This window comes from Arachis duranensis, chromosome 9, assembly GCF_000817695.3.
Source record: "Arachis duranensis cultivar V14167 chromosome 9, aradu.V14167.gnm2.J7QH, whole genome shotgun sequence".
NCBI classification, from domain to species: Eukaryota; Viridiplantae; Streptophyta; class Magnoliopsida; order Fabales; family Fabaceae; genus Arachis; species Arachis duranensis.
In genome coordinates this window covers 59,014-72,815 of record NC_029780.3, presented here as the reverse complement: position 1 = coordinate 72,815, position 13,802 = coordinate 59,014, and the positions used below count along the sequence as shown (strand labels likewise).

Genomic DNA, 13,802 nt, shown 5'->3' with positions numbered 1-13,802 from the left:
AACCAGTTCGCAGAATCGCACAACCAGAGGCACGATCGCCATTGGAGAACTTTGATCCTCAAGAAATTTTAGTATTTTTTAATCAACCTTTTGCAATTCAAACGCACATAAACAAAAGTAACGGAGGACCAAGCCAAGATCATACAAGCCCATTTTACTTACATCTCTCAAAAAATTCAGGTATATCCATAACTCATGAAATTCTAAATGGAAGGAATTATGGAGATTGGAGTAGAGTTATGAATCTTGCTTTGAAATCAAAGAACAAGCTGAAATTTATTGATGGTAGCTTAAAGGCGTGGGAATGATGCAACACATATGTAGTTGCATGGATCAATCGTTTACTAGAACCTGACATTTCCAAAAGTGTGAGTGGAACACTATAGCAGTGTATCTTTGGAAAGACCTAAAACATAGGCATTACCAAGGTGATGCGAAGAGTTGGTTTGGACATTCTCGGAAAAAATGTTTTTTTAATGAAATTTTTTTAAAAAGTTTTTATAAAAATAGAAGTGAATAAAATAATTATTAAAAAAAAAACTCTTTTTATCGATTGAACACCCAACCAAATACTAAATTTTGAAAACCCTTCTACCAAGTACCAAGTAAGTAGTAAGTAGTAACTAGTGGCCGAGGGATTGAGAAGCACCCTCTTGGACTCTGTCTCTGCTATCCCCGTAAGGTCACACTGACTTTGACTGGGTACAATGGGTCGGTGCCGAGCTGCTTCGCGCCCTGCGGACGATGATCCCAACCTAAGGTTCGTTTGCTTCTTCCGCTGCACCATTGCCTTTGCCTGTCTTTAATCATATTCATACTACGAAGTGGAAATTTCATTCTTTCATGGTTTTTTCAAACAACTACTTTAATTTAGCATTCTGTATGATCTATCTCCTGCACCGCTCCATTTTTTTTCTTGTGGTTGAACAAGGAAAAAGAAAACTGGGTAATTAGAGTGTTTATGGTGTTCGTTAATTACCAAGGGGTTCCTTTCTTCGTGGGACTTAAGCATGATATATGATGCAGGTGCTCTTTTGCTCTTGCTCATGTGATGCTTATGCCTAATTTTCTTTCTAATTAGTTTAGAATTTAGATGATCTATTGTTGTTTCTTCTGGACCAAAGACTTAGGGAGTGAAGGGAAGGGCTTGAAGAGTAAATTGAGATACTTAAGGTGTGTTTGTCAGCTGGAGTTTGGAGAAGGGAAGCAAAGGAAGGGAAACGAGTTAATGCTCACTTCGGTCCAGTGCTTGAAGAGTAAATTGAGATTCTTAAGGGGTGTTTGTGAGCCAGAATTTGGAGGGGAAAGGAAAGGAAACACGTTAATGCTTACTTTAGTTCCTAATGGCACACTCGTGTGATTCCTTTTTTTATTATGTAGGTTTCAATAGGTCAAAATAGTTCCCGTAAGGCCGTAAGTGGCAAATGCGAGTCAAATGAGTGGCTCAAGAGACTTTCAGGGGACTAGTTTGAGTCATTTTTGTTACTTACAGGGACTTATTCAAAACTACAAAGACGAAAATGATTCATGCGTCTACTTAAATGTACAAAAGTGAGCATTAACCCAAACGGAAATGCTTGAAGAAGGGATAGGATGGGATGAGATGGTCTTTCATTTCCTTAATGAGAAATTTATAAAATAAATGAAGGGGTTACTCTTCCATTTTGGCTTTCCAAACTCCTCTATCCATAGTGGAACTTCTAGATATCTTGACTTTTGAATTTCATAACTCAAATCCTTTATCTATTTATTTAGAGGATCTGATGCTATCTATGTCTACCCGCTTTCCACAATACATCGGTTTCTTGTGGTGGACTTGGCTGAAGTGACTACTAATATGAAAAAAGTTTATGAAAGGATTCTTTTCTCCATTTCCCCTATTTGTTCTATGCTAATAAGAAGTAATTAAAGGCTTCTCTTTTAGAAATTTGATTAAATGAAATAAACGTGAAAATTAAAAAACATCAATGTGATCTAGTTATTAGTTACCTTTTGATACTTTTGAGTTGTGTATTATCTGGGGACTTTTTGTTTGACCTATGTTCAGCTACACATCTTCATCCATTTATTTATGTATGGAAAGCTTGAGTTGGAAGCGTTTGTGTTGAGAGGATGATTATACATAGTCCTACATGTTATTGACGTGTAAAAGCAAAATAGCATTGTATTTTTGCTCCTAAAGAAGCACATGTATACAAACTTCATTTTATTCTTTTTGAAAAATAGCATTATTTTCCCAAATGTGCTAATAAATATATCTTACTATAAAGGGCTCGGCCTATCATTGGACCCAAATCACTGAACAATGAACATCCATGAGATTTGTGGTGGAAGATAAGTGATTGGGTTGATAGGATTTAGAGTGTTCTAAATCAACCATAAGTGAGGGTTTATGTACTAGGATTAGAATTTGGGTAAACTATTGAGTGTTTATTCATATAGTCTTCACCAATCAAGGTGAACCTTCTTTTGATTTGCACCTGAACCTATGCCTATCATTCACTACAGGTGAAAACTGCGTCTAACATTAAAATGTTATTTTCTGTTTTTTATGTTACTGTTTGGCATCAAATTGACGTAAAGCTTTTGGTCATCAATTTTTTCCCTTTAATAGCACTTTTTCTTTTGAAGGGGATCACTTGTCGTCCTATATCTTTGTATTCTTCATCTATCCATCTTAATAAACTTTTTCTTTTGTCAAAAAATAAAATTACATTTCTTGATAATTTTGTTACTGTACTAGGTTGCGACATAAAACTTGAGCCTACATCTAGGTGGGTGGATTAGATTATTGAATTTCATGGTGGAAAGGTATTGACAAATATATGTTGATTATAATACGGGATAAGGTCATAAGGGGAAAATTTAGGGTCTTTTAAAAGCTAGGAAATATGGGTTGCGGTATGTTTAATGTTTCCTTTGGTTAAGTTGTGAAACATATGTGGGAAAGTATTGTTCACACTGAAGATGTGAGGGATAAATAAAATGCTTGTCCAATTAGGTGGTTGCATCTCGAGGCTTGAGAGGGAACAACGGGGACAAATGACAATCCGAAAAGTTTGTGCTTGTGAACTCCCCTCCCTTGCGAGGGGAAGTTTTTATGAATAGAGAGTGTATGCTTGTTCCTGGTCTACATATATTTTCCAGTAAGACAATATTTTAATCTTCAAATGACAGAGAATTGGCTACATTTATCCTCTAAAGATCATTATCACTGCACAAACATCTCAAAGATCTAAAATGGTTCCATATATTTCCGTTTAGAGGACTAGTGCATAAAGGCCTCCTAGTCAAATTGTTTGGGTTCTTGAAAGTTCTTATATGATAATGGTAATATTTGGAGGACTTTTGTCTTTTATTTGGTGTAAAGCTGATGATCTGATTAGAGGTCTTCCCCCTCTGATATATTAAGATTAGAAAGCTACACTTCATTGAGAGCTTTTTCGGTTTATTGTTCGTGTAAGGAGGATCTCTAATCCTCTGATCTTTTTAAAATATAAAATAAAAGATATTTGGAGAAATAATTTTATAGTTCCTATTTCCTTTGTGGAGTAAAATATGATTTTATAACTATTAATTTTATTCACAAGGTGATCAAGGGAAATCTATATGTAAATAGTCTCACCGTAGACATGATGCATAATAGGGCTCAATAGTATCATTTGATCTATGTAGCCGACTGCACCTAGTGGGAATGTGGAATAAGGCTTTGTTGTTGTAATTTTATTCACTGAGCTTACATAATAGGAAAAGGGGTAGTTGTTGCATTATTATTAAGGAAAATAGTAGTTGCCCCCTTATATTATAACTTGTGCACTTTAGCCCCTGCATTCTTATATAGTGCAAGTTGGCCTCGTGTATTAAAAAAAATGACACAAATTCAAGAAAAAAATGGCTTATTGAGCTGCACAATTAGGAAATTGCAAGGAGTCAATTTGCACGAGCCTAAGTTTTGGTGGTGTAAAGTGTATATGGGGATTGATTTGCAGCTTTTTAAATGTAAGGTTAAAGTGTATATTGCCAATATTTAGGGGGTCTAAAGTGCCCTTTTGCCTATTATTTCTCTTGTAATGCTATTTCATTGTTTGTCATTTTTAGATCCAAGAAAAAAAAGGCTGCTTTGAATGTAGAGAATTTAGACACTTCATCCCCAGGTGATTTTTCATTTCTGTGTTCTCCCTTCCTTGCAAAAGGTCCATTATCATAACCTATAATAAGACCATTTTATAGATGTGGCAGCTCAAGGAGTAACTGATGGGAAAGGAGCTTTATACCACTGCAATTATTGCAACAAAGATATTTCAGGGATGATTCGCATTAAGTGTGCTGTATGTCAAGATTTTGATCTCTGCATAGAGTGTTTCTCTGTTGGGGCTGAAGTGACACCTCACAAAAGCAATCATCCATATATGATTATGGTATGTATTGTTCCTTTCTTTTATTTGATTTGATGTATTACTTTTAAAGAGTTAGAGTGATCAATACAGTTTTGGTCTCAGTTATCACAGCCAATTAAATGTCCGTTGCTTTCATTTTTTATACAGAATAATCTATAGGTTGATTACTTACTGGTTACATCTTTTTTTTTCGAGAGTCCTCAACACATCAGAGTTAGACTAAGAATACTCTATTGTAACTCTGCTAAAACAGATTTCAGTTATGCAATGATACAGATTGTTCATCTTCTGAATCTCAAATTCTCTTATTACAGTTTTCTAGATTGTCTTACCTTGTCTTACTAAATGCTAGATTCTAGCATTTGACACACACTGGACATTGACATGTGTCTTGCTAGTTGTTGGCATCTCATTATCTTTTATGGTGTAAATTTAAAGTTACTTTACTGAGTCATTTTCTTATGACCATATCTCTTGCTTTGCTTTCACAGTTGATTATTTAAATTTTAACCATAAGGAGTTACATCTTCATCCCCCCCCTTTTTTCTCTTGAAAATACTGTTGATATACTTGATTGTAGTTTATTTCTGCTAATATCAGGATGTTGGCAGTTGGTACTATGGATGTTACGAAAGGTTGTTTCCTTCATTTCCATCTTTTGAATATAATTTGTCGTCAAGAAAATCACAAAATGAGCTAAATGCTAGAGGCTGCTCTAAATTGCTTTAGTGGCGATACATTGTTGCTTGACAACACTGATTGTTAATAATTTGAACAATAGTCTATTGTGAGGAGAATTTCTTATCAACCCGTCTATCATTCTCCTCTGTCTAGACTCTAGATCATATTATCCGGAAAAGAAAACTCAAAGATGGGTTACGTTCACTATAATTTTATGTTATCATTGTGCGTTGTGCCATAACATGCACCAATTCAGATATGCTTTAATGATAGAAACCTAAGTAGAATTACTAAAGTTTACAAGGAAGATATTGTGAAAAGCAAGAGAGAAAGAGAATAAGGCGGATCAGGGGAATGAAATGGGCTTTGATAAAAGTCTGCTGCTGTCTAACTAACTGCTGAGCTGTGCTTTAGTAATTGGACTTGAAGAAATTATGAGAGATACCAGTGAAAAGGGCAATATTTCAATGGGAGCGAGGTTTGTCGGGGTATGCAAGTACTGGGTGAGGAATTTTTGGAGATAGCAAACTCTATATCAAATTAAATTGGCTATCAATTTATGTCATTATTTTCATTCTCCAGAAAAGAGATTGCTGTGACCTTGTTATTGTCCATAATTCTTAGTTAACTAAGTGAACATTGTCACTCACTCACTCTTGTCCTGTTACTTTTTTCTTGTACCTGTCTTTATATATCTTTTATGCAATAACAGGTGCATTTCCTAACTTTCTCCAGAATGTTCAATAATCTCTCGTTTGTTTCTTGCCACTATATATTCACAATAAGAAAAATCTGGATGAAACTTTTCTCAATTCTTTCTCCCACTCATTCAGAGATGGTGGAATCTCGTCTTAGGTAGTTTGTACATGTTGGGAGAAGACCAGAAGACATCTAGTCAAGAGGAAAGATCATATGGGATATAGCCTGGTTGATTACGACTAGAGGGAGAACTATGACCCTAAGTGAGCTAATCTAAAGAGATTTAGGCATAAATGGACTTAGTTCAAAAATGATTCCTGATAGGGTGTAATGTCATTGTTTGGTCCATGTAACCAAACCAACTTAGTAGTGCAAGGCTTTGTTGTTGTTGTTGTTGATGATGTTTGATACCTTGATCAAATCAATAACATTTTATTGAAAGTAATAAATTTTGCAATTTTCCTTTTTTGTGAGGTTGCCAGCATCAGTGCTTCAATGTTCACGGTTAAGAGATGTTAGTACAAAAGTTTTGAGTTTCAAAAGAAATATTTTTCTTGCAGGATAATCTATCTTTTCCCCTTATAACTCCAGATTGGAATGCAGATGAAGAGATGTTACTCTTAGAGGTACTCCTCTATTTTCTTTCCACCTTTGCATAATATGTTAAGAGATGAAGATATACTACTTTGTTTGTTATGGATTTGCCTAATGAAAGTATGAAACAAACTTATTTCATTTTAGGGCATTGAGATGTATGGATTTGGGAATTGGAATGAAGTTGCTGAGTATGTTGGGACAAAAAGCAAATCTCAATGTATTGACCATTATAATGCTATATATATGAATTCACCGTGCTTTCCTCTCCCTGTAAGTGTATTTGAGAATGCTCTCATTGCTTTCATATTTGAGTGGTCTAATTGTCACATGCACACCCAGGATTTGTCACATGTTATGGGAAAAAACAAAGAGGAACTTCTTGAGATGGCAAAGGGACATGAAGTCAAGAAAGGTTTGTTTCTATATAATTTAAAATCACAGTTTTTGGAGATTATGTATGCAACTTGTGATTAGTTTGTTCGATTCCTTAAGCTTTGGAGACCAAGTGGTTGGAATTTACATTCCGTAGTAATAATCTGTTTATTGTTCCTTCGTAACCTCTTTATGTAGTTTAGTCCCATTCAACTTGTTCCAACAGTAAATAGTAAACTTATACTTCTACTGATCATTGATGACAAATTGTGTTGATAAATAGAAAAACCTGTCCGTTGTGATTGATATAACTTCATCTGGTTAGCTTACTTGGGAAACTATGCTTGAATTGCTTTAAAGAGATACACTCTTGGCACTAGTACGTGTAGTACATTGTACCACAGATTCAAATATCTTATTTTGAGTCATCTATTCTCATAATACAATAAACACGTATCAGTGTTCCCTCAAGCTGGCTCACATATTGAATATGCATCAGGCTTGTTATATATGTTATTGCTGCATCCTGGAATGATAATAGGAGATAGTGAATATGCCAATTGGTCATAAGAGGTAACAATAATGTGGTGACTTCTTTAGGGACCATCCTTTTGTGACATGACAATCAATTTCAACATGCTTCCGTGCATTAACGAAAGTTAGAATATTACAAGATGCATGCTTTTATGCTCCTAAGTTGTCGGTTTTATGTTCCAATATAAAGTTTCTTGGCTGTTAATGTAATAAGTGTTAAAATTGATCATGTATGATAAAATACTAATTCTTTGGTGTAACATCTCAGCTCTGAAGAATCTAATAGGGCAGAAGTCACTAATCCAACATCTATGTTAACCTCAGGTACAATATATGCCTTAAGGAAAGTCTATATAATTGTTTGCTAGGATTTTCTTATTAGTTTTAATTTATATGGATTACATTGGTTCAGTATGTGGCAAAACTTACTCAAGTACGATTAAGAAGGCTTCCAATGTGAGCCAGAATGCAGATGGAGTTAAGGTGGAAGGTATGTATTCTGATGTGTAATTCTAGGACCAATATGATGTTACGTTATCTTTCAATGATCTGATTGTTGTGTGTTAAATTTTTGTCCATCAACTTTTTGGGTTACTATGACTGCTGAAGGTTTGATACATGATACATAATACATGATAAGGCACAATGGCATCATTTGTTTCATGTAGTTGACCCCACCTAGTGGGATAAGGCATTGTTGTTGTTGTATGACTGCCGAAGGTATTCAAACTAAGGGGTAATTTATTTTTAAAACACGTGCAGATCAGATTCCTCAAGATTCACTCTCATACAACCTTAAGCTATTAGGTGAACATGCTCATGGGTAATTATGTTAATATGTTGCTTCATATAATGACCATTGGGTTTAAAGAGCGGATGGTGGAACATGCATGAGCTAAGCTGTTGGAGATGAGGATTCAACTATTGGCCCCTTTGTTCTGGAAGCTGTTGCGAATCATGCCATGCTAAGCAGCAACTCTCTTGAATGCTTAAGCTTTTAGGCCCACATTCATGGTTTTTATACTTTTGACACACTTGCACCTCATTTCTTCTATCCTGCTATGACTAGATGCTTCGAATAGTCCAATCTTTCTTTCCTTCCCCATTTCTTTCCTGGCATAGTTTCCATAGCTGTGAATGCTATCCATAGCTTCATTGCCCAAAACCTAAGATTTAGGTTTCTCATTTGATAGACAAGCTGTTGCCTTAATAATGTCAGATAATCTTATGGGTAAAGGATCTGTTAGAGTATTTGGTGAAGTAATGCTGATACACATATCTATTTTGATAATAGCAATTATTACTAACATAAGTGTACTTGGCATGTGTGATAGATAAAAGCTATAAAAAGCACACCCTGTGCACAAGTATCCCTCGCGGGGGATAGGTTGCACCCAAAGGGTGTAATAAGATAAAACGATATATAATATAAAAACTATTAAAACTAAAATTTTAGTATTAAAGCAGTTTAGCTTTGATTAATATGGATTCTCAAGTTCTTTCTTCTGTTGCCAAAGGATTAATATGAATTATTAGCTAACGTGGATGCGACACTGATGTTAATTTTGTTTTGTAAAATTGTTAGGAAAGGGATTGACATGCTTGGTTCTATGGTTTATCTTTGCTGTCATTCTTGTATTCTGATTCACTTTTGATACAGGTGGTTATGTCTTTTTATACTTCCATGAGTTCAATCTCTGACTCTCTCTCTCTCTCTAGTAGAATATCAATCAGATCGGAGCATTGGAGAGAAGAAACCGAAGTTATCTGGCAAAGTTGAGCCTTCTGTGACCGAGTTGAGTGGATACAGTTTTAAGAGAGAGGAATTCGAAATTGAATATGACAATGATGCAGAGCAAGTATTAGCAGATATGGAATTTAAGGACATCGATACTGAGTCTGAACGTGAAATGAAACTGCATGTGCTCCATATTTATTCAAGAAGGTACCTGTGCCATTCTTTGTGGTTAATTAGAAAACTAATTCTTCCCTTTGAAAGAGAACTAAATCGACCATTTAGAATCGTCTTTCCGGATGAAATTATGGTTGAAGAACTCTTGGAATGAATAGAATATTCATATTTTTAGAATTATAGGATTTTTAAGATGAGACATCCAGATTGCAAATTTTGTTCTTCATTATTCCTTAGGGATTATATGATTATTGAGTTTGTAGTCACATCCTTTTTGTTTATGTTTGTTTTTAGCATGATTGCTTTGAAATATTTGCTTGCTCATTCTTAAGCTAGAACAACTGTCATTATTGAGAGTAAGTTGTTTAATATGCATGAGATTTCTCATTAATTCCATTCGAAAACACAATATTTGGATTTCCATGTAGTCATGTACTTAATTTCTTTTCACCTGACACGAGGACTCCTTTCAAGTCTTACTAACACTGATAAAACAAAATTTATATGCTCCTTGGCGTTTTGCTTTCTTGAATTACATATTTCGGGGGATCGATTAACTATCAAAGATGGAAATGGGGTATTGTTTCCCGCATTATAAATCCCTTCTACTGAGGTGGTGCAGTGCAGGATTTTAGCTTACCATACCACCTCATTTATTTGGTATCAATTTTCTATAGTTTTTGGATCTCAATTTTGTTTTTCATATTCCTCCATTTCCTATTCTCAATTATGGGAAAATGCTGCACAGATTAGATGAGCGGAAGCGCAGAAAGAATTTTATACTTGAAAGAAATTTACTTTATCCTGATCCATTTGAGAAAAGTCTCTCTCCTGAGGAGGTTGAAATATGTCAGCGCTATAAGGTCTTCACACGGTTTCACTCGAAAGAAGAGCATATGGAGTTGCTCAAAAATATTATTGAAGAACACAGGCTTATCAAAAGAATACAGGATTTGCAGGTATAAAATTCTACTATATATTCTTGGTGGAGCCAACATACTTGTCATTTTCTATGATATTGAAAATGATGAGATTGGACATTTCTTGTGAAATCGAAGAAAACTGAATGGAGGAAATAAGAGAAAGGACTCATGTTATTTCATTTTATCTAGAAGGGGGTATATATACAAATATCTATCACCTACTATCTAAATACTTAACTAATAACTACCAACTACATGCTGACCTGACTTTGGACATAGTCAAAGGTTCTAGGGAATACCTTTTGATGGATTCAAATTTATAGTCCTGTTTTCTCAAATGCTTGTATTTTTTGTGAATATATGTAGGAAGTTAAAGCAGTCGTGAACATGGTTTTCTCGGCTAGGGGGAGATTATTCAAATATGCAGTGGGGTTAGAGATTTTTACTGCATCCTTGAATTTTTGTTAGTTGTAGTTAGGTTTTTGATAGACTTCATGCTTCCGTCTATCTGAGGATAACTTAGATAAGGAAGAGTATAAAGTAATAATAAGATGAAGGAGAGGTGGGTGGCTATTGGCTACACTTCACAATTGTGCTTCATGAGTAAATGTTATCCTGTGGTGAACGATTCTCTTTCGAAATGGACACTGATATAATGCCATTTCCATTGAATTATAATTTAGGAAGCACATACTGCTGGCTATCAAACATCTACAGAGGCTTACAAATTTATCGAACAGAAGAAAAAAGAAGCGGAACGTGTTGTTAAAGAAAATAATCATATTGGTGTTGGTGCTAAGATATTACCAAGACCGAATTATCTCAAAGGAGAACTTGATAGCAACTCACTGGGTCTTCATAAGGATATTACAGCTCCACTTTCTGGGGTGAAGTATCCAGCTGCGGCCATACAGGATATATCAAGATCTCTAGAAGAATGGGATATTAGTGGATTCGCCGGGGCTGAACTGCTGTCTGAATCTGTGAGTTCCCTTGTTTTAGATCACTTTATTTATTTTTTTTTTTACGTTTATGTTTGCCATTTTAACCTTACCTTTTCCTTTTAATGTCAATCTGATCCTGTAGAATGCATGACCTGTTTTTTCATGGGGGCATTTAAGTTTGGGGGTGGATGGTTGGGGCTGGGAGTTTTGTTCCATGGGCTGCCTTTATGATATGTTTGCTCCGATTCAAAATACTTAAAAAAAAGGAAAAATCTAGTAAAGATACAATTTTTTCTAAGATTGTAAATAAGATTTTAGTCTAACTTTCCAAAATGTTCAATATAGTCTCAAGACTACATTTTTGTGATTCAAGTTAGTCCTTCTGTAATCTTGGAGACTAAATTGAATCATGCTTACAATCTTACGGATAAAATTGAAGCTCACTCATCCAGAAAGATATAGCATACTTTTTTAAAATAAATAAAAACAAACAAAATTAGCTATAAATAAGTAAACAATTGTATTTAATGATTATTGAATCCTCACAATTATATTAAGATGTTATTAGAGAAGTTAACTAATGTTATCTTGGTAATAGAAATGGACAGTTATTTTAGAACTTCAATTTCTTCAAAACTTGATAGATATATTAAAATGGTGGGAGACGTCACGTCTATTTGAATTCGAGAGTGTTTGATATGATTTGTTTGTTTGTTCAACAATGCTGATTTTCAGGAGATAAATCTTTGTAATGAGATCAGAATACTACCATCACACTATTTCAAAATGCAGAATGTCTTATCATCAGAAATTTCAAAAGGCAACATATCGAAGAAATGTGATGCGCATAGGTTGTTCAAGGTCGAGCCAAGCAAGGTTGATAGAGTTTATGATATGCTTATAAAAAAGGGGATTGCTTCTTCAAATTGAAACTTAAATAGTCATATTTGCACATATATGTAATAGTTTAGAATATAAATATGTTCAAGCACTACATGTTCAGTGTAAACAAAGCACGGGTTAACTTATTTCCACATTTTCTATTTGTATAAGCTCTTATCATTCTAGTCCTCCTCTATTTGTTTCCACTAGAGGGTTCCTGTGTGTTGAACCGACTGTGGTAGAGGTTATGTCATGTACAATGTGTTGTATATAACCATGGTGATTGCTCCGGTGAAGATTGGTAGATTCTTCCCGTGAAGATGAGGTGCCTTGCTAGAATCCCCGTAAAATGCCAGCGCATGTGCAAACATAGCAGAATTGTAGGTGGAAATGGTTTTTGCCAGATCAAGTTCTCTAAAGTGAGAACGTTAGGATCTAACCATCTATGAATAAAAGTATTAAGATTTATGAGAATCATGCGGAAGCCTTGGTCAAAGGAATTGTAGAGCTTATGAGGAGAGATTGGAGGTTAGCATAATAGTTAGAATATTGTTTTAATTCTTAAAATCTTTTGATATTACGATTTTAAATGAGTTAATTGATTTTACGAATTTTTTACTAGTTTTAACGATTTTAAGATTTAAATCTTATTAAGATTTTACGATTTATGTATTTAATTTATTTTTTCGATTTTATGTAAAATTTTGATTTTTTCTATCTTGGAGGTTAGTATTTCGGCACACATACACACAAGGAAATCGTGGAGCAGATTGAATGGCCGAAGAAAGTTTAAAAATGCAACAGGTTTCCACTTTGTGGACAGCCCACCATGCAATCTTAGGATGATTATTGTAGAAAACTGTAGAGGGGTTTCATTTCCCCGTCTTGTGCCTGATCTGTAAGCTTTGTTTTTCTGTTGGGCTTCTAAGCCCCGTTGAAACACCGAAAAAAAAAAGTAATAAGATTTATATTTACAAATTTAAAAGGCGGTTACACCATTATTTTCGTTTTATCAAATTTTTATCGAGTAAAATTCACTTTTTCGAATTTTTTTAAATATTTTTAATATTTAATTTAATTTAATTTTATCTCTATTGTTGATTTGTTGATAGTCAACAACCAATCAAACTTTTTTTGTTTCTAATTCCATGAGTAATTCTTATCATCATCATCTTCACTTTTTAGTTTTTACTCTTCATTGTTACCATCACCATCACCTTCATATTTAAAATTATTTCATTTGTACGTATCAAAGGTGCCCAAAATAATTTTGCTCATTGATGGTAGACTTTGTATTAGTCCTCTCTTCATACGGTACATTTTGTTTTCATGTCTCTTTTAATGTGAGTGCTTTTTAAATTAGCACTTTTTTGTTAAAAGTATTTTTTATTAGTGTCTCTTAATTAATATGCTAAAAAAAGGTGTCATGATGATAAAATAATAATATTTATATAAAAAAAGTAAATTATTAAAATGATATTCAAAAATTTTTATTATTAACAAAAAAAATCTTAAAAAATGTTAACGATAAATAAAAAAATAAAAANAAATTTTATAATCATTATTAGATTTTTTTATTCTTTAAATTTAGTAATTTATGTAAAGTGATTTTTTTTAAAAATTAATGTGAATTACTATATTTTTTGAAAAATAAAAAATCTAATAATTAAATTTTATTTTAAATTATTTTTATAAATCTTTTAAATATTTATTCAAATATTTAAACAAAAATTTAGATCAAATAGATAAATTTATTTTTTAAATATGAATTTTTTGTTATTTACAAAAATATAATATTTATTAATTATTTTTTATGGTATTTTTAAATTATTTAAAAACTATTTTGTCGATAATATATTTT

The 13,802-nt window shown here is 33.5% G+C and overlaps 1 protein-coding gene across 1 annotated transcript; it reads left to right on the top strand.

Annotated features, from left to right (window-relative positions):
- The first annotated feature begins 594 nt into the window (after window positions 1–594).
- On the top strand, window positions 595–12,867 carry LOC107463697 (transcriptional adapter ADA2b). Its single transcript, XM_016082549.3, has 13 exons — window positions 595–760; window positions 4,099–4,154; window positions 4,231–4,418; window positions 6,338–6,403; window positions 6,519–6,644; window positions 6,714–6,814; window positions 7,347–7,359; window positions 7,746–7,770; window positions 9,003–9,225; window positions 9,941–10,151; window positions 10,799–11,098; window positions 11,795–12,469; window positions 12,667–12,867. The coding sequence occupies exons 1-12, from the start codon at window positions 708–710 to the stop codon at window positions 11,987–11,989; spliced, it is 1,557 nt and encodes a 518-aa protein (XP_015938035.1). The 5' UTR covers window positions 595–707; the 3' UTR covers window positions 11,990–12,469; window positions 12,667–12,867.
- The last annotated feature ends 935 nt before the right edge of the window (window positions 12,868–13,802 follow it).